Source organism: Mya arenaria, chromosome 8, assembly GCF_026914265.1.
Source record: "Mya arenaria isolate MELC-2E11 chromosome 8, ASM2691426v1".
Classification (NCBI taxonomy): domain Eukaryota; kingdom Metazoa; phylum Mollusca; class Bivalvia; order Myida; family Myidae; genus Mya; species Mya arenaria.
The window spans coordinates 32,400,766-32,424,573 of NC_069129.1; the positions used below are offsets into that span (position 1 = coordinate 32,400,766).

The window sequence follows — 23,808 nt, forward strand, 5'->3', positions numbered from 1 at the left end:
AGACAAGCCACATTCTCGCATAACATCATTCCAATGAGAGTAATGGATATAATGTTGTAATAGCTTGTTTCACATTCGTTGTAAAAAGCTAAGTTTAAACTTAACTGTGGACCTTAAGAACCTGCTAAACTTGTAAAAAAAGTATAAAGAATAGACAAAAATATATATTGCGTGGAATAAAGGCTTGCCAGAAATTGACCAATTGAATTAAAATAAGAGGAAAACATTCATTTTTTTAGAACATTTATTCACTGAAAAGAACCAATGTCTTGATTAAAATGGCGATACATAAATAACATTAATTTTAGTGAACAAATAAACTATTGTTCTGAAAGACTAATGCGCTGTGAAAACCGAGTATAATAATAGAATTATGAATATTATGATAAAGTGGCAATTAATATCATTGAGCAAAATCATCTATTACAAGATTGTGGATTATAAGTGTCACTTTTCAACAAGCATTTATATCTACAAAATCATTTTATAAATTATCTTATGATTAATAAATTACATATTAATTGCAATTTGTTTTTGTTTGAAAATAAGCAAAAAACAACAACAAATTACAACGTGTCTATCAGATTGGCCTTATAAGCACCAAGAATATCAAATTTGAAAAAAAAAAAAATCTTGTGAAACACTGTTGATAAGATAGTTCATTTTCAAAAGGATTTCTATGAATGATGCAAACAAATGCATGAACAATTTCAAACTCAAGAACATACATGTAGTACAAAGTCATGCAAAACTTAAATACTCTTTGATTTCATTTGACAATAGAAAATACATCTGAAAAATCTATGAATGAACCTGAGTCATCTGTGTAAGTTGTGTAAGCAGCCGAGGCTGACAGTATCAAAAATGCCATGGCACAATATAAAATGTCCAGAAATAAAATGCTATATAAGTCATTAACTGAAACCAAAAAATATAAAGATAATTAAAACAGATATTAATAAATTTGACAGGTTTTAAGTCTCGTTTGTAGGAATAGTATTGAGGTAGAAGACTTTGTGTATATTTGATATTGCTTGATGATATGAATAAAACACAATTATTAATGCGTTTTACACTATGAAGTAGTGTACCTACTGTTTAAGCACTATTTTTTCGAATCACAACATAACATTTTTACCGCAAGCCAGATAAAACATCACTGGACAAAACACAAACACCTGCCCCACATTTTTGACTAGTAAAATTGGTGAGGGGGGATTTGTCCACCTATACAAAAATGAGTGGGAGTTTTTTTGTCAGGGGAATTTTTTGTCCTACACTCATTTTTTAGTCACCAATAATTGCATTCAATCGACAACAAAAAGACAATAACCATGGCAACAATCATTTATGCTTAGAGATCTTGATAAAAGTAATTGTATGAAAAAATAACACATTATATATTGTTAGCTGTGCTATATGTTGTTAGTAACAAGTACTTTGAAGATGGCATTTTCTTGCATACCGGACATGTGTTTCCGGTCATATGACCAGTGCTGGAAAAACTCATCTTACACCCCCCATGTAAGATGAGTCATGCGCAACAACGCGCCACTTCTTATTTCTTTTATTGTATGGTTTGTGATAAGTATATTATGCCATTTCAATAAAGCACAATGAAATATATATGTATGCAATACTTTTAATCAAAATTGAAAATAAATAATCGTAAAAAACAGGATGTTTAGTTATTTAAAATTACTGCGCTTTATGACGTCGCACATGCTTTTTGGTGTAATTGTACCAAAGATTGTTTTCTACGTCATTTTTTCCACAAATTGATATCAGATATGCAAGAAAAAATATCAATCATGTGTTTCCGGTACGGATAAAAAAATCTGACCCTTGCTGCGTGGCCGGTAACTCTGCAAGCCTCGTTACCGGCTTATGCCCGTGCCCTCGGGTCGGATTTTTCTATCTGTACCAGAAACACATGATAGATACTTATATTGTATCTCTTACTTTTTTTGCAAAATTGACCAGTCGCCAAAGCAATTATTTCAACTTGTCAAGATCATTTGATGGAATTTTACCTGCTTAACCATTGGATAATGCAACCATGTGCTTATATTTATTTACAAAACATAATCACATTATTGGTCAACTGATAGTTTGATTGACAATTGGCGACTGGTCATTTGCATTTTATCTGATAGAAAACTTAGAGATACATTTTTAACTGGCATCTATGTGTTCAGTTAAGGTATCCAAAACAACACTTCATTTTAACTACAGAACACATTATTTTGACCGCATGTAAAGCTGTATTCAACCTTTTTTCCAAATGTCATATAACACAATCAAATTAATGTTTCCCTAGGAAAAAATGTTTGTGCAGATTTTGGTTCCTGGCTGTTTTCTGTCGTGTAACCTAGTTCCTTTTTGCTTGTACAAAGCTGGCAAACATCTCTAGGGCAGCTTCGGGCTTGTCCTGGGGTACCATATGGCCGGCTCCCTTTAATGGAGAGAATAACAATAACATTTCTTTCCAGAGGAGTAATAACAAGCACTATTCTGAAGTTGTCTTTATCTTCAAGTGGCTCAAAAACTAATTTCATAGCTAATGAGACAGTGTAAATGTTGCTATATGAAGTATGGAGAAGCAAACATTTACCATAATAATTTATGGCTGCATTAGTAAGTAAAAATGGAGTTCATACAGACATCGCATGAAAGCAGGATTTTTCATTTTGACATGTGTGATTTTGCAGCAGAATTTATGTTCATAGAAGAAAACGTGAATTCTGCTGACTCATATTTAAACTGGTTTGACCTACAAATTGTAGTGTTTGTCCTGAGATGACCCATACTTACACTGGTCCTAAATATCAGGCTGCGAAATATTCTAACCAAGTATCATGAAGATCAGTTAAAAACTGTTGTGTTAATCACACCAGAACACGAGCTGGTTTTTGCCAGTCTATTACCTTGAGTTTTTTTTATGAGAAATCAAGCTTACCTAAATCAAGTAAGATAGAAAAGATGTCAATAAAATTAAATACTCTCATAACATTAATAAGCACCATTCTAAGCATGTCATCAAGCCCTTACCCGTATGGTGGTGAGAGTGAGCTGTTTAAACTGTTTGGTGAACCCAGCCACTTGCTTGTTCCCATTGGAGTCTGTCACATACCAGGGTCCTCGTTGCCGTTCCACCTGTAGTGACATACCGGTACACAGAGATAAATGCTGGAAGTTTTCTTTTACAGTAGATATGGCAAAATAAAGCAGATGACAAAACCTTGCATGGTAGGCAAACGAAAATTAAACACATTTTGCCTTGCATTTATTGCTAAAAAAACTGACTGTTATTAATATGACCATCAAATGAAGTGAGTAAATGTTCTGAACAGGAATACTTCAAAGTACAACAAGAACACTGTATATATGTCAAAACTCATTGTTTTTGTCAACCAAGGGGATCACTCAGCAAATATTCTAGCCAAGATTATGGAACTTGCTAAAATACAAGCAGACGATTTCATTTAATGTCTTACACGACATCAAGGCTTTGACAATACCAGGTATCTTTGAAAAAAAAGACAAAGTAATTAAAGACTCTTTATATATTAGTATAATAGCTTGTTTTATATTTCATGCGAAGGGAGGCAACATATGACACACTATTTAATTGAAAAGAGTTGACTGCCTCTTCTCCTCTCTTTTCACTCAGTTTATTACATGACAAGCCCATTGTTTAAACAAGTCATTGTTCACCATATCGGAAGTTTTATTCTCTTAAGCAGTTTTCAAATCAGTATGAATTAACCCTTTTACACCATTAGATACACATGCAGGCAACAGTTTTCAATAAACGGTATGTTGGTGTGTCAGAAGTTGCCTCCCTTTGCATAAAATATTAACCAAGCTACAAGTACTTACAGGCAGGTTGAGTTTCTCCACAAACCACTCATCGCCAAGGAAGTTACAGGCCATATCTATATCACCATTGTACACAAGAACCGATTTCTGTAATAGAAAAACATGTACATGTATATACTTACAAAACTAAATAAATAAATGTTTAATCAAATCAAGATAATCACATGTTACATAATGTAATATTTCAAAAGAATATTCGAATTTGTTTTCATAAAAATACAATTTCTGCCCATGTTGGCATTGGAAGACTTGTGCAGAACAAATCAATAATGTTACAATTAAACTGTATTATTTTGCAAGAATATTGGTCTTTAATATACATGCTAACATCATGACCAAATCTAAAAAGTTTCATCAAAGAAATGAAGCATACACTTATTGCTGTGATAAAGTTAGATTAAAGATGCACTCTTACTGCCAAAAAAGATTTACCACAATTAATTATATTATATTTATTAATTATTAATTATATTATAATAAATAATATTGTTTTAATATTCCGCAAAGGATAAATAAATGTCGAAAACAATGGTTCTTATGAAGGATACCAAGCTGAATTTGAAAGAATTGAGCATAAAACACTGTATTTCCACCTTATGAGACTATAGAAGACCACAGTAAATATTTTAGCATTCACCAATCATTTAATATTTTTGTGCTTTTTGCTATTAAATACATGGTTACAATCTTGTTATCAGTAATTACTTTTTAACATAAATGCATTATTTAGTAAGAAGTTAAAGGTTTAGCAGTCAGAATTGAGTGTCACTTTAATAAGATATGCATTTGGAATGGGTGCACTTAATGTAAGGGATATGAAATATGTGTATAAAGGAGAATATTATCATTTATTATATGCTTCCTTATGGTTAATAGAGATTTAGTGGTACACACACTGAATAAACATCAGTGCAATTAAGTGCACACAATATTGGGACACAATTTCGGCAATGCCATTTCCGAAATTACGCTTAGTTAGCATACAATTTCGAGTGCTTTTCTGAAAAACCACAATAGAATTTTGATATTCTTTTAAAGCATATATAATAAAAGGAAAAATCGTTTTTTACAGAATAAGATTGCAAATATTTCGTCTCGTTAACACTGAAAGTAAATGTTTCACGAGTGGCATAGCCACAAATTAAATATAGCTTTTGGTGCTCACTCAGTGAAATATATTGCAATCTTACACTGAAAAAAAAGATTCTCCTATATAAATTTATAGTATATTGGGGGAGAAATAATCTATAGGTTTTTTTTAAATGCTTTCTCACCCCTGCATTAAGCACTGTCATATAAAACTCTGTCACATCATTGTACTGTGTCTTATACCCACTGTTTACAGTATCACTGTCCAAAAAGAGAAGAAAAATTAATATTAGAGTTTGACATTGGTCTTACCCCTGCTGATAATACTTCCTGGTAAAATTTGGTCACATCATTGTATTGGCTAACATACGTGGACCCAACATCAGCACTGAAATAGTATGTAGCATGTTTTAAATCATACATGCAATGTTTCTGGAAGGCTTCCCAGGCAACTTTTCTCAGTAAAACAGTGGATTTTGCCCTAATTAAACTATGAGGTTTTTCATAAATTGTCATTAATAATTCTGTTGGAGCATTTTTCTTCATTTAAAAACATTTTATTTCAACTAGCTTTTCTTTTTAATCGAAAACACTGTATTAAGAGTACATATATTATAAGGTATGTATTCTACTAGAAATTATGTCTACTTTTTTTCATTCACACACACAGAAAAAAAGAATTTTCTTTCAATTATGGGGATGATCATATTTCCCGCCAGGGGTTGGGGTATGGAGCAAATATCAAGGGGAGGCTATGACATTGTGTGTCAAATCCTGAAAGCAAAATGGTCATTATAACATGCGTTATCAGTCAATTGATATAAAACTAATATTTTATATTCTAGCCTCTCCTATGGGTTAGGTTATCAGCTACATTTCAAGCCAATGAAATCTCCTCTCAGCTTTTTATAAATAACCATTCATTTAGTATTTGGTTGTCCAGTAAGCACAGTGGAATATACTCGCTTCTCACCCGAGTCGTTTTCTGGCCTGGGCGCATGTGAGTTTGGTTTTCAGTTACCAAGCCGGACAAGTGGGTTTTCCCCAGGTACTCCAGTTTCCCCAGCAACACAAGACCACACTCTTGCGCAACATCGTGCCAATGAGAGTGACTTAATATAATGTAAGAACTTGTCTCACAATTGTTGTACAATAAGTAAGTTTAAATCAGCTAATAAATTGATTGACTCTATTGATTTTATGAAGCTATCTGTATCTTTATAGGTATCTATGTTTTAAAACTCAATATTATGTACCTGCAAACGTCCCAGTCCTGAGCGAAGGGCGATATATGTAGGGCGACCCTTACTTCTGCAGTGTTCATGTAGCTTATGGCATATCCATAGTCGAGACACGGTGGGGTCAGTTGCACTGATTCTTCATATTGCTGATGTAACTTAATTTTCTGTATAAAGAATTGGTCATTGTTGTTTATGAAATTATTCAATCACTCTGTCAAACTGATATATAGCAAGCAGTATAAAACTGGTTATTATTTTGAACACTATGGTTTTAAAGGTAATTTAGCAGATTATGAATCATAAACCGACTAAAGAGGGCGAGATTGGTTTAGGTATAGGTATAATTGTATAGGTGTCCAGGTTGAGGGTTCAATCCCCACCAGGAATATTTTCTTATTATGGATCAAAATGGACTACAGTTTTTATGAAAAATTAGGAACAAATAACCACATACGAACAATTGCCACAAAGTTTAAGAAAAATGAACAAATTGTTAGAAAACTTTGAAATGATAAGGCCAAAAACAGGTAGGGTAGCTAGGCCCTTTTTTTTTTTTTTTTTTTTTTTTAATTTATTAGGCTATATATAAGAATGTAATTTTTATCATTGAAGAATGGTGTTAAAGTAATCTTCTGTATAAAGCTTTAAAGGTTTTAAACTACATATTAAAACAAACACTTTTATTAATTTATCCAAAGAACTCACATTTAGTTTCTTAATCATGTATGGGTGGTTCTGGTGCCCAAAACTCGGGACATCATAGACAAAGGAGTTGTTGTTGTAGATGTAGCCATCAGGTTTGGGTACATCACACGGAGCATACAGGTTGTACTCATTGAGGCCTGAACTGGTAATCACATCTAGACCTTGGCCAACCTGGAAAATAAGTTTAAAATTCAAGGTTTTGCCAAAGGGTTTATTATGACAATAATTGGGGGGGGGGGGGGGGGATGGTTTGATTAGGAAAGCATCCTTTTCTAAAACAGATAGAGTAGGTAGGCTTTGTTATTTTTTATTTTATAAGGCTGTAATATGAACATTATTGTCATCATGTGAGAGTGGTGTTCAAGTTATCTTCTATATTAAGCTTTAAAAGTTTTAAACTACTTATTAAAAATTACACTTAACAAAATAAATGTTTGGTGATTATTTTTATTTCAAAATGGCCTCCAAGATGGCCACCATATTTTACAAACTCAACAAGTACATAACATAGAGTTAAAAACCAGTCAAAAGCTTGGTAAAAGCAAGTCAGTTTACAAATGTATACTGACCAGATCACTGCAGTCACTGTTGTAAGTGTAACCAGTCTGAAAATGGCACTGTCTCACTGACTGTCCAGGGCAGCATGCATTCAACATCTTGTTCCACAAACTGGTAACACAAAAGTAAAAATATTAAATATAAAGATACTTCAACATTTAATTTTAAGATGTTGCAACATTTAATCCTAAGATACTGCAAAACTTAATCCGAAGATATTGAAACATTTAATCCAAAGATATTACAACATTTAATCCAAAGATATTGCAACATTTAATCCAAAGATATTGCAACAATTAATCCAAAGATATTGCAACATTTAATCCTAAGATATTACAACATTTAATCCAAAGATATTGCAACATTTAATCCTAAGATATTGCAATATTAAATCCAAAGATATTGCAACATTTAATCCTAAGATATTGAAACATTTAATCCAAAGATATTGCAATATTTAATCCTAAGATATTGCAATATTTAATCCTAAGATACTGCAATATTTAATCCAAAGATATTGCAACATTTAATCCAAAGATATTACAACATTTAATCCAAAGATATTACAACATTTAATCCAAAGATATTGCAACATTTAATCCAAAGATATTGCAACATTTAATCCTAAGATATTACAATATTTAATCCAAAGATATTGCAACATTTAATCCTAAGATATTGCAATATTTAATCCAAAGATATTGCAACATTTAATCCTAAGATATTGCAACATTTAATCTGAAGTTATTGAGTTATTGCACTAAGGTGACGTATTCATCATATCAAAGGTTTGATATATTTTTAACATTGTACCTATCAATAATACTATATGAAGCTCTACATCCATTATCACAGAGTGAAAATCAAAACAATACCTCATATGGTAAATTGCTATAAAAATGTATAGCTATAATAATGAAAAACATATTTTTACAAGAGAAAATGCCAAAACTTGATATATCAAACAAATAAAAACATGTATCAAATGGTCAGGTAGAACCATGTTTCTATCCTTATGAAAAACATTTACAGTAAATAACACCACCATAAAAATATCATTGCAAATTCTTAAAGTAAATTTGGAACTCACTCTTCTCCGATAAGACCATGATAATATCCAAAGTATAACAGCGAATCATCGTTGGTATCGAAGTTTGATATCCCGTTGCCTATGGCCATTCCCTGGAAATTCATACTGGAATCATGTAGGACGATAGCAGAGAGGGTTGGTACATAAATACCCCCATAACTCTCACCCGTTATGTAAAACGGGTTGGATTTGTACTCAGGGAATTTGACGAAGAAAGACTTCAAGGCTAGGTAGTTGTCACTTGCAACCTGAAAAGGATAAGGGTTTAAGTGTGTTAAGACAATTTAAGTATGAAACATTATGGTTATGTTAAAATTTACAATTCTCAAAACTTGAAAGTGAAATTTTGAGAACTGGGATCGTATTCATAAAACATCTTAAGTCATTTCCTAACTCAAGTAATTTTCTTAAGTTCAGTATCTTGCTAATCATATGAGATAATGGCTTAATAATTGATGAACTCCTTTATTGTCATTGCCTTTGATTTTTTGAAAATATTAAGAAATTGTCTTAAGTTAAGAAATGACTTAAGTCCCGGGGACCATGATTACAAACAGTCCTACTTGTAAGTCTGAGTTCAGGCTCAAGTGGCAAAACTACATATCTTTGTTTCAATCTAACTTTCTTTCTAGTTAAATTTTGGTGATGGAATTTGCTGCATTTGATCACATTTCCGAAGTCTAAATTTTATCACTTTTATTTTTAATAGCAAAATAAATAGAATACATATGATTTTTTGTAATTTAATACACAAAATTGGAACTTTCTTATTCATGGCCCCTGGCACCTGAATATCACAACTATACTCAAATCAAATCTTAATCTCAACTCATTATTCCACAAAACTCCAAAATTAAATAAAAATCATAAATGTTTTTACAAATTTAAAAACATATCTCATAAAATGTGCAAATGAAAAATCTTTGATGGATATTTCATAGAAAAAAAATAATAGAGCAGAAAATGTACTTGAGTGATAGATAAAAATAAAAGAATGATTTGTGCTCTATTTCATATTTTTCTCTCAAACTTGTTTTCTTTGGCATTTTGTCGAAGGCTTTCAAACTACATATTCTATTACAGAATGCATTTTTAAGAAGTGTGAACTAGTGATTGAAATTCAGACTCTATTTGCTATTGATAATCAAATCGAATCCGACCAAGCATTTCGATTTACTATCGGACAATAATCGAAAGTTTATAATATGTGACGCGTCATGAGACTTTTGGCCCGAAACCGATAGCCTCGATTTCGAGAAAAACGTGCGCAAAGTCAAAGCGTAAAAAATAAGAAAGTAATGAAGTTTTTATCGTAAAAACAACCATTAAACAATTTGTCACCCTAGATTGTTCAGTCAAATATATTCTTTACAATGTAATGTTCATAGAAATAGTGTTTTTTAACCACTTTCTTTCGTATTGTTTATTACTTTTGGTGTTATCTCCCGTAGTTGTCATGAGCTATTTTTTGACCCAAATTTGAGGATGATTATCATAACCGAATACAATCATTAGAGTATCATCATGGTCTTCTATATGGTTAAAACTGGAATCAGTATGTGTAATGCTATAAGGTATTATGAAATATGTAAACAGTTAAAAACAATTAGAAATTTGGGAGAGTTTATAAGGTTTTAAGCGAAAGTGTTTACATTCACGGCATTTGTGTAAGAGAGTGACATCCCTTGTTAAAATGAACTCAACGAGAATTCACCGGAAAGAAAAAAATGACATTAACTCGACAGTTGCCACCAAAATAAATTAATATGTAGTTACAGGAAGTAACATTAGCGACATCGATTTTGGACAAGTACTATCGATTGTCGCCGACATAGCATTATCAGCAACAATTACTCGATTGTACTCGATAATCGTTTCATCACTAGTGTGAACACATATACGAGTTTAAACAACATTCAAAATTATGTGGTAGAATGAGTTGTGATATTAAGGCCTGACATGGTTTATGGAAATCATAAGAAATAGTTTCTAAATATTTAAATGTATGAGCCACATTGCTACACATACTTCATCGTCACTGGTGGTGTAGTTTTTGTCTTCAGAGTAGGAGTAGCCGACACCAGCCGGGGCCTCCAGATACAACATGTTGGCCACCTGGGTAATGACAAAATGAAATTCGAAATACTGGTACTACCATATTAATTGTCACATGGAGCATTTTATTAGGATTGGAAACATAGCTGCAAAATTAGTCTCTCATGCACATACATTTATTGTATATCTTTGGATTGAGTTTTTATTTTTCTGAAAATCTATCCAAATTCGTTTTCCATGTGCACTGGTGTTTCAATGCGTTTTTAAAGACAACAAACCACTTTATACTGACTGAAATATGGCTGAATCTTGCAAAAATATCTGATAAGAGCAAAGAGCATATTGCATGATTTGTGGCTTACTGGGTAAAAGCGCATTAGAAATTACTGGGTAAAAGCGCATAAGAAATTAAAACAGATCTAGACAATGTGTTTGGGGAAATAGCTCTTCGGTACCATACTGCTGCAAGATTTGTAACCTTGGAAAATAAAAGGTGTGTTAAAGATGAGCCCTGTCCGGCTGGCCAAATTTTGATAGCCTCTGACAAAAATTTTAATACTGTTAAATCCATAGTAGAGGAAGATGCCTGACTAACGGTGAAAGGGACATATAAGGTTTATAGTTGTTGGTTGTGTATTTGATTTTGAAAGAAAAAAATGCGATAGTGCACATTGGGTATGACACTTGTGGACCCCAGAAGCTGGTAATAGTTACGAAGGCATGGAAACATGACTGTATTTTTTTAACCTGCCTGCAAGAAAATAGCCAAATGTTGGTGGGCCGTGAACAAGAAATAAACAAATTTAACATATATTTATCTCTTCCTTTTATAAAACAAATAGCATACCATGTAAACATTACTTTAGGCAAGTACATACGGTAGATATGAAGGAGGCCAAAAAGGACCAGGGTGAAACGTAAAATGGGCCTAAATGACCAAAATTTTACCAACATTCAGGCAAATCATGTGCAGAATCGTTGCATTGAGTGGCATCATTGTAACTTTTCAACAGATAATTTAAGATTTTACAAGGTAAGTTGGCATTTCTTTGAAATTTTTATAAAATTAAATGGGTTCTTTAACTGCTTGAGTGTTCTTGCAAAGTTGATTCAGCTTCCTTACTAGTAACATAGCAATACGGAAAGGAAATAAACACTTAACTCAAACAAAACCACTAACCATCTTAACATTGTTATAGTTAGATTTTATTCAGTTTCTTAACAGCATGTTCATGATCTTACAATTTAACAGAAACATGCTTCAAAACCACTTAAAACACCGTGACCTGATTATCGTGTTATCGGGAAATACAGGAAAATACAGATCCTGAAACTCACATTGTTCCAGCTATATTTATTGTAAGTCACACCAGATCCATCCTTGGAAATCTGAAATAAAAAAACAGCCTTTGATGAAGGGTAAAATGATTGATGAATTAATTACAACATCATGAAAGTCTGTGAGGGGCTTATCAGCTAAGCACGGATGCATGATTTAACAACCTGTTTTCCAAGTTTTCAGGTGCTTTGTTAAGAAGAATGTAAATAATTGATTTAATAAAAAGTGCACTTAATATTTCTAAACTGAAAATTACAAAACATCTTGAGATAAACGGAAGTCAGACGTTATCTGGTATTACAAAAAAAAATCATTGGTTTACAATTTCCCTGTCAATAAATATTTCATTAGACTTTATCTTTCTCTCAGAGAAAAACATGAAAGCATTGCCAGAAATGATGTAGAAATTAGATTGTGAACATGTATTAAAGTAATTTCAAAAAGAGAATGATTTACACTAAAAATCTTCAACATTTTTCTTGGATATTACGTACAATTAAATCTTTCACAAAATATCGACAAAATATGTATATAGGGCTTTAGCCAGATTTTAAAAAGGGTGCTGCAGAAAACAGACAGGGTGCTGAGGCTGAAAAGAGCACATTATATCAGGCTGTGCAGAACTTGAATATGATCAATTTGTCAAAAATGTTAGAAACATGTTATAGTTTGAGGTTTCAACTGCCAGATAAATTCAGTTTGTATGTATTTATGATTTTATTTCATAAAATTATCTAAAGCAGTCAATTCAATGAAGGCAGAAGGGTGTGAATTCAGTTCTCTAAAAGGGCAGAAGGGCATGAATTCAGTTCTCTAAAAGGGCAGAAGGTGTAAGTTCAGTTCTCTATAAAGGCAGAAGGGTGTAAGTTCAGTTCTCTATAAGGGCAGAAGGGTGCCAATTCAGTTCTCTATAAGGGCAGAAGGGTGTGAATTCAGTTCTCTAAAAGGGCAGAAGGGTGCGAATTCAGCTCTCTATAAGGGCAGAAGGGTGTGAATTCAGTTCTCTAAAAGGGCAGAAGGGTGTGATTTCAGTTCTCTATAAGGGCAGAAGGGTGTGAATTCAGTTCTCTATAAGGGCAGAAGGGTGTGAATTCAGTTCTCTAAAAGGGCAGAAGGGTGTGAATTCAGTTCTCTAAAAGGGCAGAAGGTGTAAGTTCAGTTCTTTATAAAGGCAGAAGGGTGTGAATTCAGTTCTCTATAAGGGCAGAAGGGTGCCAAATCAGTTCTCTATAAGGGCAGAAGGGTGCCAAATCAGTTCTCTATAAGGGCAGAAGGGTGCCAATTCAGCTCACTATAAGGGCAGAAGGGTGCCAATTCAGCTCACTATAAGGGCAGAAGGGTGCCAATTCGGTTCTCTATAAGGGCAGAAGGGTGCCAATTCGGCTCTCTATAAGGGCAGAAGGGTGCCAATTCAGCTCTCTATAAGGGCAGAAGGGTGCCAATTCAGTTCTCTATAAGGGCAGAAGGGTGCGAATTCAGTTCTCTAAAAGGGCAGAAGGGTGCGAATTCAGTTCTCTAAAAGGGCAGAAGGGTGCGAATTCAGTTCTCTAAAAGGGCAGAAGGGTGCGAATTCAGTTCTCTAAAAGGGCAGAAGGGTGCGAATTCAGTTCTCTAAAAGGGCAGAAGGGTGCGAATTCAGTTCTCTAAAAGGGCAGAAGGGTGCGAATTCAGTTCTCTAAAAGGGCAGAAGGGTGCGAATTCAGTTCTCTAAAAGGGCAGAAGGGTGCGAATTCAGTTCTCTAAAAGGGCAGAAGGGTGCGAATTCAGTTCTCTAAAAGGGCAGAAGGGTGCGAATTCAGCTCTCTATAAGGGCAGAAGGGTGCGAATTCAGTTCTCTAAAAGGGCAGAAGGGTGCGAATTCAGTTCTCTAAAAGGGCAGAAGGGTGCGAATTCAGTTCTCTTAAAGGGCAGAAGGGTGCGAATTCAGCTCTCTATAAGGGCAGAAGGGTGTGAATTCAGTTCTCTAAAAGGGCAGAAGGGTGTGAATTCAGTTCTCTAAAAGGGCAGAAGGGTGTGAATTCAGTTCTCTAAAAGGGCAGAAGGGGGTGAATTCAGTTCTCTAAAAGGGCAGAAGGTGTGAGTTCAGTTCTCTATAAAGGCAGAAGGGTGCCAATTCAGTTCTCTAAAAGGGCAGAAGGTGTGAGTTCAGTTCTCTATAAAGGCAGAAGGGTGTGAGTTCAGTTCTCTATAAGGGCAGAAGGGTGCTAACAAGAAAGGATAGACTGCAGCACCCTTTCATAGTAAACTTAAGAATCTTAAATTGGTAAATAAGGCTTCTTTTTTTTAACACCATCAAATTCAGAAATATAACCAACTAATATAATTCAATAAAAGTGCTCTTGCTAATTTTTGCAATTTATCATGCATGTCAATAATGTGAACCCTAAGGAACACTCAAATGGGATAAATCTCAGCTAATACAATGTCCTCATGTGTTTCGCCCATGTTTCAATGCTCACGATATTAAGCAAATTAATTAATTTCCACAATATCCACAATATCCTTCATCCCAGTAATGACCAATAATTACCAGGAAGAGACTTACAATTCACATTTCTGTTTGCAAAGGACACACTAGATAATAAAGGACACTGTTCCATCCATGAGCAATATAAAACTTTACTTTAGTTGAGATTCTACAGATGAAACGAAATACTTAATTACACTAATGATGGCCATTAAAAATATTGCTGGCGAAGGATGGAATACATGTCTAATGAGCTTTAATTAACAAATTTATACTTAGGTAGCTGTACTGATTGACAAGAGATGGTGAAGAAAATAATTGTAAATATATGCTGTATTAGCACCAGCGTCGCAACCACTGCCCCAGGCGCGGCAGCCATGGCCCCAACATTTGTAACTGAGCAACAATAATGTAACAGAGTAAGATATAGTCAAACAATTGTGTTTCTTGTAACTTGTAAGTGCTGGCAATTTAGTGTATAAGATGAGATTTTTTTTTAAATTTCAAAGGGAGGGAACACCCCTCCCGCACCCACCACATTCGCCATCCCCAATATTCAATACCTACTGACGCAACTGTATAGAGATTACATTTAACAAAAATAATACATGCATAAACTAATTTTTCACAAACTCTGGTCAATTCATTTATGTTCTTAAACACAAAATCAATCAATGATATACGGATATTAATACTACTACTACAGTAAAAACTAGAAAGCAGGAAACAAAATTACTTGTAAAGGATTCGAACCTTGAAACTTATGCTTCAAAATGATCAAATAACATAAAGTAAGATTATTTGGTGTTCACCCATTTGGGAAATTCACCCATTTCGAAACAACTCACTTTACCTTGATCTTAAAAATTAAAGATAATATCACTTTCTGTCACTTGGTTATGTTTCCCAGTTATTTTTTTTTTTAAAAATGATTTGTTATTTGTTTTAGCTTACGATATTCAAATTACTGTATCAATATACCACTTGACCGATGTTGTATTTATAAGGAAAATGCAATTTTTTTATATGCGGCACCCTCCAAAACAGGGCAGAGAAGGAAAAATAAGACTTGTTGTCCCATCCTGCTAAAGTGATGGTGCGGCATATTCTTAAGGATTTTTTTCACTCTCTTGATTCCAACATTAAACCACTGACCCTGAATGGCCCATGTTCTGTAAGGAGCCCAAGGTCAGAGCTACAACCTGGTCCACCATTCATCCACAGGACCAGGGGGTCGGTTGATGGCTTGTTGGCAGATTCTATAAACCTGCAAATAGATTTGTAACAAGATGATATTTCATACTATCTCCAAAACACCTTACATCTAAGAAGTTTTCTACGATTCTTAAACAAAGTTCAACAGTCCTTATATAGGGTCCATTAACTCATGGAAAGACATCTAGTCTACTCCAACCTTGTTAAAAAAAAGGATTAGTCAAAATGTCATCAAGTATGACAATTATTCTATTTGTGCAAACAAGTCTATAATAGTGGTAAAATTGTATTTGAGCATTACATTGTCTATATATGATTTAAGTCATAGTCGACCTATTGTCTTATCCCACAAACTGACAGTTTCGATGGAATGTCTCTGTACTAAGTGTTATGCTATGCTTTTAGTACAAAAGTTATCGTGGTTGGGAGATCCACAGCATAGTATCAATGACATTGACACATAGCAAGCAAAGCACTGGGTAACTAATGACAACAATGCATTTGTTTGTGTAATTTTGAGAGTACTGGTAGGTTGAGAAGTTGGAGGGCCTCACCAGTAGTGGAGTTTCTTTGTTCCAGAAGCTTTCAGATATCCAGAGTAATGTTTCCATGCTGGTTGTTTAGCAAGGCCAGGCAAATTCACAACCAGATCTGGCTGACTGGCTGCAACATTGCCAGCTTCCCCAACACCTGTGGAATGTGAAACATTTTTGTTAGTCTAGTATTTTCACAGGGTAGGTGTTCAAACAACTTTTATAGAATGAAGCATTTTGATTTTAAAATCATTCTCACATACATGCAATGCACGAGGAATTTGTAGTGAAGCGATGACCATGAACAGTCCTAAGTCTAAATTCAGACTCAAGTGGCAAAACTGCAAATCTTACTTCATAATAACTTTCTTTCTAGTTGTGTTTTGGTGATGAAATCTGCTGTATTCTATAACTGTTTGAAAATGTACAATTATTCACACTTAGTTACATGAAAGAAATGAAAAATAAAGATAATTACTTGTTTTTGAATAAAACTGCTGTTCTGTGTTTGAGTCTTGAATTGGACCTATGACTGTTCGTAATCATGGGCCCTGGGCCCTCAGATATTGGAAGTAATTTCAAAACCATCAGAAAATAGAATGGCAACATCAAATCAAATCGGATTTTATCCATTTTGTAATTAATATTTCTTTTAAATTAAAGTTCAGAATTCAATTCTGCTTTTGATTTTCTTTTATTAAATACCATTTTCAATGCTTGTGTTAGTACAAATAATAATAACCATCCAGAAAGATGAATAAAATAAGACAGCTGACAACTTGCCTGGCTTGTCTTCTACCAAAAATCTGTTATAACGTAAAGTGTCTTGAGGTACAGCAAAAAGCGAGTGCACGATGGCCACCAGCAGGGGTAGAAGGAACTTCAGTGACATCGTAAATCACAGCTAAAATGAAGAGTTTAGTTGGATTAAATTACAAAATAAGGGAGACATCTCACATGATTAATTAAGTATATTGTATGGTTGGGAACACTTGTCTTAAGTTCCAATCCAATACATGAAGGATTTGCCGAGATTTTAAGTATCTATCATGTGTTTCCCGTACAGATAGAAAAATCCAACCCGAGGGCATGCACATAAGCCGGCAACTATGCTTGCCGAGTTACCGGCCACGCAGCATGCCCCATGGTCGGATTATTCAATACGAACCAGAAAAACATGATTGATATTTTTTCTTGCATACCTAAAATTATGAATTTGTGGAAAAATTGATGTTGAAAACGCACTATTGTACAATTTGGGTACTGACGTCATAAAGCGCAGTAATTTTAAATCTCTATTGACGTCAAATAGTTTCTATAAAAATCGTGATTTTACAATTATTTATTTTCAATTTTAATTAAAAGTATTGCATACTTATGTTTTTAATTGCCCTTTATCGAAATTGCATAATATACTTTTCATAAACCATATAATAAAAGAAATAAGAAGTGACTCTTTATTGCGTGTGACTCATCTTACATGGGGGGTGTATGACAGGTTTTTCCAGCACTGGCTTAACATGACGGGAAACACACGTCTGGTATGCAAGAAATTGACTTCTGCACGCTTGCAGGCAAAAACTTAACCAGAATCTCAAAGTCAAATAAAAAAAGGCCCTAATTTGCATCATATGCAAAACAGATTAATTCTACATTCATGTAACTTGATAAATTAAGTAGGTTAGATACTTGAGTTCACACATCTCAAGTTTCAATGCAATACAGGATGTGTTTTCTGAGATATTGACTTAAATAGGATAACATGCAAAAGTTAAACCATAATTTTTAATTAAATAATAAAGAGCCACTATTTGCATGTTATACAAGAGTTATTTAACTTGATTAATTAAGTAGACTTGAAAGGTTCAGGACACATTTAATACACAGTGTTTTCAGCAATTTACTGCTTTCTAAAGGCTGTTTCCCCTTGCAAAAAATGTCCATTTTCCCTTCAACAATGTCCATTTTCCCCCAAAAATATTTTTTTTCACAATTTGATTATTGCAGATTAAGTTAATAAATAAAAAAGCAATGAAAGTCTTGAAAAAAATAATTTCTTAACAATACTTAATCTTTCACAGCAAAATGTATGCACAATAAAGGGAAAAGATGTAATTATTGCCATTATATTACCTATGTGGGCCTGATTTTGTATTTTCTCAAAGTCGACTTTTTGCAAGGCACAAGTGACAAAATGAAAACACTTCCAAACAAAATTCACTGATACAGAAAGTGTAAAACCTTAACCAAGATGTGACGCAAATGCAGACACTAGTGTAAATAGTATAGCCCTGTATCATATAATGTTACATGCATGTTATTGTATGTGTGTGACAGGTACACTCCTCAAGATAATTGTTAGCAGAAATTGATAACAACAGAAATAAATGCCCGACAACAGGTGACATTTCATATGAGAAATACTGTTGATTAGGAGAAAAAAACAACATCATTTGGTTTGGGTTATCCCATCCTACTGTTTTAACAGTCAAAGGTTCTGTCGTTTTTTTTTTATTTTTTCTTTAGTTTGTGTTTCAATATACATGTAGTTTCAACCTTTTAATCTTTACACAGAAGCTTACTTTAAAGCTGCACTCTCACAGTTTGTCTTGGAACGAGCCAATTTTTGCGAAAAACCGTGGAAACCAGTTATAAAAGCCTGCTGACAAAAAATTAGATCGCAGATTTTTATATTTAAGTTCAAAAAATGATGTTTTATGCATTTTTCTTAAACCGTTAGTAACGGTTTAAGCCATAAAGCATTAATTTTTGAACGGAAATATGAAAATCTGCGATCTGATCTTTTGTCAGCAATCTTGTATCATTGGTTTGCAGATATTTACACAAATATTTGCTCTTTCTAAGACAAAAAATAAAAAAAGTTGTAAAAATGGTAAATCTGTGAGAGTGCAGCTTTAACACCACTCTTCAATGTGACAAAAACTTTCTACGTTGAATGATAAAGAAAAATATACAAAGCATATCAACCTTACAGTCCTTACTTGTTTTTGAAAAGAATGTAACCCTAACCAAATAAAAATAATGGTGGGGGGGGGATGGGGAGTAACCTTGTATTAATTTTACGAGAGTCAAATTTTCATAATTGTTTTGCGAGTTCATCAGGCCCGAATGTTTAACTTAGTGAAATATTCTATTAACTGTTTAGCCAATTAAAATGGTTCTAAGAAATTTCTACGTAGTGAAATAGGCCAAAAGAAAAAAGAAAGAAAAAAACACAACCTGGTGAAATTAGAATAATCTATAGTACTTAAACAGAATGACGTCAAACAACTGCCACTAAACGCCTAACACAGATCATAACTGTTTATTGCAGAAACCTGGACCTCATAAACAGACGAGCTATTTCGTACCTGATTCTTTAAATCCCACAAAATCTTTAATGTTGGAGTGCAGCCATATCATATAATATTGATAAATAGGCATGTCAAAAACCACAAAACATCCTCCTTCCGTGTGAATTGACAGACGTTTATCTCGAATTAGGCCAATAATGTCCTACACTCTGTGGGGCTATGGAAGTTTCATCCCAAAAATTCACATCCTGAGTCCAGCATAGTCATAATAATTTGCCACATCAAATTGGCAAAATATCGCTCAACATACAATCTTTGGACTTAAGGGTCCGGCCCTGCCGAAATCTATATAAATCGATAGTTTACAAAGACATTAAATTCAAGCGATCTTTCATATCTTTATTATGATACTATCATAATAAAGGTATGAAAAATCGCTTGAATTAAATTATTAGTTCAATTATTTTTTTTCATAGCAGTGTTAAAACAAAATTGGGTGTAAAATTTTGGAAAAGGGACGGATAAAACGAAATACATGTATATACTGCTGTTGCTATAATTTAGTACCGGTCTTTTACAACAACAAGTTAAAATGTCATTAAAGTTTATACAACGTAAAAAAAATAACTACAAAAGAATACATGAAGACGAATATCTTCCATATGGATAGCCCAAAAACAACCAATGGGTGCAGAAAAAGATGGACCAAAATGTATACAATTAAGAACTAGAGCTGTCACAGGAGTGACGAATACCCCCAAATGCCGCCTGGACACAGGAATGGCAAACCATTCCTTTGAAAAGAGGCCATAACTCCAAGGTTACTGCACACTGCATCTTCTTTTATCATGCATGTATTGTTTGTCCGGAAACCGTTTTCCTATTTTCATAACAGTGCACAAAAACCTTTACTCCACTGGCCCCATTTTCAATCACAAGCATTGTCTTCACAGAGGCTGCCTATACAGCAAGTTTCATCACAATATCTCATGCCCAATTAAAGTTATGAAGCAGAAACCATTTTTCTATTTTTAGTAACAGTGACCTTGACCTTGGCCCCACCAGCCCCAATATCAAACTTGACCTGTATCTTCTGATGTTACACCTGTGCACCAAAAAATGTTCAAATCTGTCAAGCTTTTCATGAGTTATCGTCCCGAAACCATTTTTCTATTTTTAGTAACAGTGACCTTGACCCCACCAGCCCCAATATCGAACTTGATCTGTATCTTCTGATGTTACACCTGTGTACCAAAAATTGTTCAAATCCGTTTAGCCTTTCATGAGTTATCGTCCAGAAACTGTTTTTCTTTTTTTAGTAACCTTGACCTTGGCCCCATCAGCCCCATTATCGAACTTGACCTGTATCTTCTGATGTTACACATGTGTACCAAAATTTTTTCAAATCTGTCAAGCCTTTCATGAGTTATCGTCCGGAAACTGTTTTTCTATTTTTAGTAACAGTGACCTTGACCTTGGCCCCACCAGCACCAATATCGAACTTGACCTGTATCTTCTGATGTTACACCTGTGTACCAAAATTTTTTCAAATATGTCTAGCCTTCGTTTGTGGGGGTATAATTAGAACTTAAGCATAACTAATGAACATGTTGACTCGATGCAGATTATTATCTTTCAATACCCTTTACATTTATTATGTTTCATAGCCCATATTTAATGCCAATTAAACTTCAAGCATTAACATTGTATAAGAAAACCTCCACATCAAATCTTTATATAAACGATAACCTTTGGTACTTAACTGATGAACATCTAATAAGCTATAACACCTGATAAACAAAAAATACATTTTAACTGTCTAACATCGAGTATCATTATTTCAATTTTATAAGAATGATATAAGGAAAAAATGCAGTCAAGCATAAATTAAAAACTATTTTCAGCTTGAACAAATGAGCAAATTAGTTATGAAATAATTTTATTACTATAAATGACAAACTCAGTTTTACATGCCATACCCGAAGTGTCATAACCTTGCCAAAACCTTGTGGTAGGAATTGGACAGAAAAATTACTAACGATAACAGGTTTACGAAACCTATCAATGATAGATTATTAATCAATTTAACTATTATTTAATTATCTTAGGTCATCTTAGGAATACAGATACAGTACATGCACCAGTTTTAAGCACCAATGTTCCTGTACAATATTGTTTGTACATTTCTTGGTATAAACTACATTATTTATTCAGAACGCAACTGTCCTTCAGTGTTAACAAGTTACTATTACAGAACATGAGACCACTAAGGCTCTAGTTTTTGTCTTACATTTAGTATTGTAAACATGTGTAAAATAAACACAAAGAAAGATATCAATTTCATGTTTTCAGAAAACTGAGAAAACTAAATTCTTACATCGTGAGGACTAAACTGTAACATGTTTTAAAAATCACCTTTAAACCACAAACATGAGATAAGTTCAGAACCATTCCTTAAGCTGTTAAATTACAAAGAAAATTTGAAATAAGGTATTCAAGTGACATACTGAGTTGATAAGAATATGACTTGATAACTTAACATAGTAACACCTTAACATTTTGACATTAACTAGCATCTAGGACCAATAACAAACTCCCAGCTAGCATTAACCAGAAAAAGAAAATTAGTTGGTAGTTGTCCCTTGTTTCTTTAATCGACTGTTCAAATTTCACCACCAATTGTTGCCGACGTAGGCCTTTATGATCAGTTGTCAATTAGAATCGATTATTGGCGCATGTTCAAAAAGGACCAAAAGATATTTATATATATATATATTACTTCAATATTTCAAAATGTGCAATTGAAAGGGAGAAAAAAAATCTGCATCGTAATCCGCTGAGAGCTTAGCTACACTGGATTTCTCCAAAGTTGGTAATGTTACTTTAAGTTTGTGTCTACTGGTCTGATGAGTAACTAATTTGTTGCTAAATACAATGATTCTCACATTTACTGATATGATAAGAACAAAGTAAATTAAAAAAAAAAATGCTAGGTGCAGCACTTAGAGCCTAAAATTACAACCCCCAACCAGTGTTTTTCTTCTGACCAATTTTAGGGTGGTTAATTTGATTCTACCCTATTCCCAATTATTTAACATATACTTTTTTCTGAAATAGTAAACAAAATTCCCAATTTTAGTGGGGTTTTTTTATAAAAACTATTTCATCAAAACCCTTTCTGAAGGGATAAATTGGTGTATTCACAAACAAACCTTATCATCATTTCTATCTATTTTTAAAAGCATTCTTGTTCATATCTAGGCAAAACTAGATATCCCAATTAAAAAATGATTTTATGTCAAAATTACACATTTTTCCCAATCAGAAATGCCCAAAATCTCATTTAAGGTGTGAAAAAAACCACTGCCAGGAAATTTATTGGGCCGACAAATATATTTTAGTCTACACTGCCCCTGTTTTACAAAAAGGATTGGTAACATACAGTAGTATATTTATAAAAATAATTACCTCTTTCATGAATGATATAATAATCTTATCAATCTAGCATCAATCTAGCAGAAATTATTTTAAAAGAAAATAATACCAGTGAAATCATTTATGTCATAATATATAAGTGCTTTTTACTAACCAACTGGGGCCCAAAATTGGACGTTGGCCCTAGTCCCAACGCTAAACCATGGACAAATATATGGTTTCCCCATTGTGAAAATAAAAAAAAATAAAAATAAAAATTAAGACAATGAACCCCTTAATTGTTTTTGTATAAAAGAGGTAATGCAATGTATTAAGTAAATCACATTCTTCTATTTTTCTGTATATTTATTTTTAGTATTAAGTATTCAAAAATGTTAGATTGTTTATTTCTAGGCAAAAATTGCCATAATTGTAATTCCCATATTTTGTCAAAATCATGAAAATGACTTTTTGATATGTTTCCCTTTTTTTTACGGCCGCTGCCCTATTCACAAAATTTTGTGGAAAAAGAATTGTGCATCACCACAATCTTTAAACCTAAAATATCAAAAAAATAGTTATAAAGTTATTGTTAATTTCAGTCATGTCAGAATCTGTTGTTATGCATGAATTATTGCCTAGTATTAGTTTAAATAAAGTAAGAGAATATCAACTTACCAATCTAATTCACATACCAGGGTAAGTGTCTTCTTTCCTGTCTGTATACCAGTAAAGGCGTCCTGTTTATATTGTATAGTGTGTGGGATTTGTGTACTACATAAACTCATGACAATCCTCTCATGAGGTATCACATGACTTGGCGTACATGTCATGTGATCAATGTGATTTTGGTAGAGCTTGTTACAAAATATGTATACCCTACTGTACTGTGGCAAACTTTTTACA

General features: G+C 33.4%; 1 protein-coding gene across 3 annotated transcripts; it reads right to left on the bottom strand.

The window, feature by feature from the left end:
- Positions 1–226: 226 nt before the first annotated feature.
- LOC128242206 (lysosomal protective protein-like) lies at positions 227–23,725 on the bottom strand. 3 transcript variants are annotated; one of them, XM_052959288.1, is made up of 14 exons: positions 23,598–23,725; positions 16,958–17,078; positions 16,196–16,331; positions 15,582–15,693; positions 11,959–12,009; positions 10,594–10,680; positions 8,566–8,813; positions 7,487–7,586; positions 6,918–7,088; positions 6,228–6,376; positions 5,284–5,359; positions 3,883–3,969; positions 3,052–3,156; positions 227–2,455 (listed from the first exon to the last, which is right to left on the bottom strand). In XM_052959288.1, the coding sequence occupies exons 2-14, from the start codon at positions 17,064–17,066 to the stop codon at positions 2,372–2,374; spliced, it is 1,515 nt and encodes a 504-aa protein (XP_052815248.1). In that variant the 5' UTR covers positions 17,067–17,078; positions 23,598–23,725; the 3' UTR covers positions 227–2,371. The 3 variants fall into 3 exon arrangements, with proteins under 3 accessions (XP_052815248.1, XP_052815249.1, XP_052815247.1); XM_052959289.1 differs by lacking the exon at positions 5,284–5,359 and adding an exon at positions 5,157–5,232 and having other exon boundaries at positions 23,581–23,717; XM_052959287.1 differs by having other exon boundaries at positions 23,581–23,717.
- Between the last annotated feature and the right edge of the window lie 83 nt (positions 23,726–23,808).

What these genes read in the sequence shown, in the direction of transcription:
- LOC128242206 (XM_052959288.1), bottom strand. Translation starts at nt 17,066, where the DNA reads ATGTCACTGAAGTTCCTTCTACCCCTGCTGGTGGCCATCGTGCACTCG. An exon ending in TTTGGTAGAAGACAAGCCAG is followed by an intron (nt 16,332 to 16,957) that starts GCAAGTTGTCAG and finishes CACATTCCACAG; the next exon opens with GTGTTGGGGAAGCTGGCAAT. An exon ending in TCACTCTCACCACCATACGG is followed by an intron (nt 2,456 to 3,051) that starts GTAAGGGCTTGA and finishes TCTCCATTAAAG; the next exon opens with GGAGCCGGCCATATGGTACC.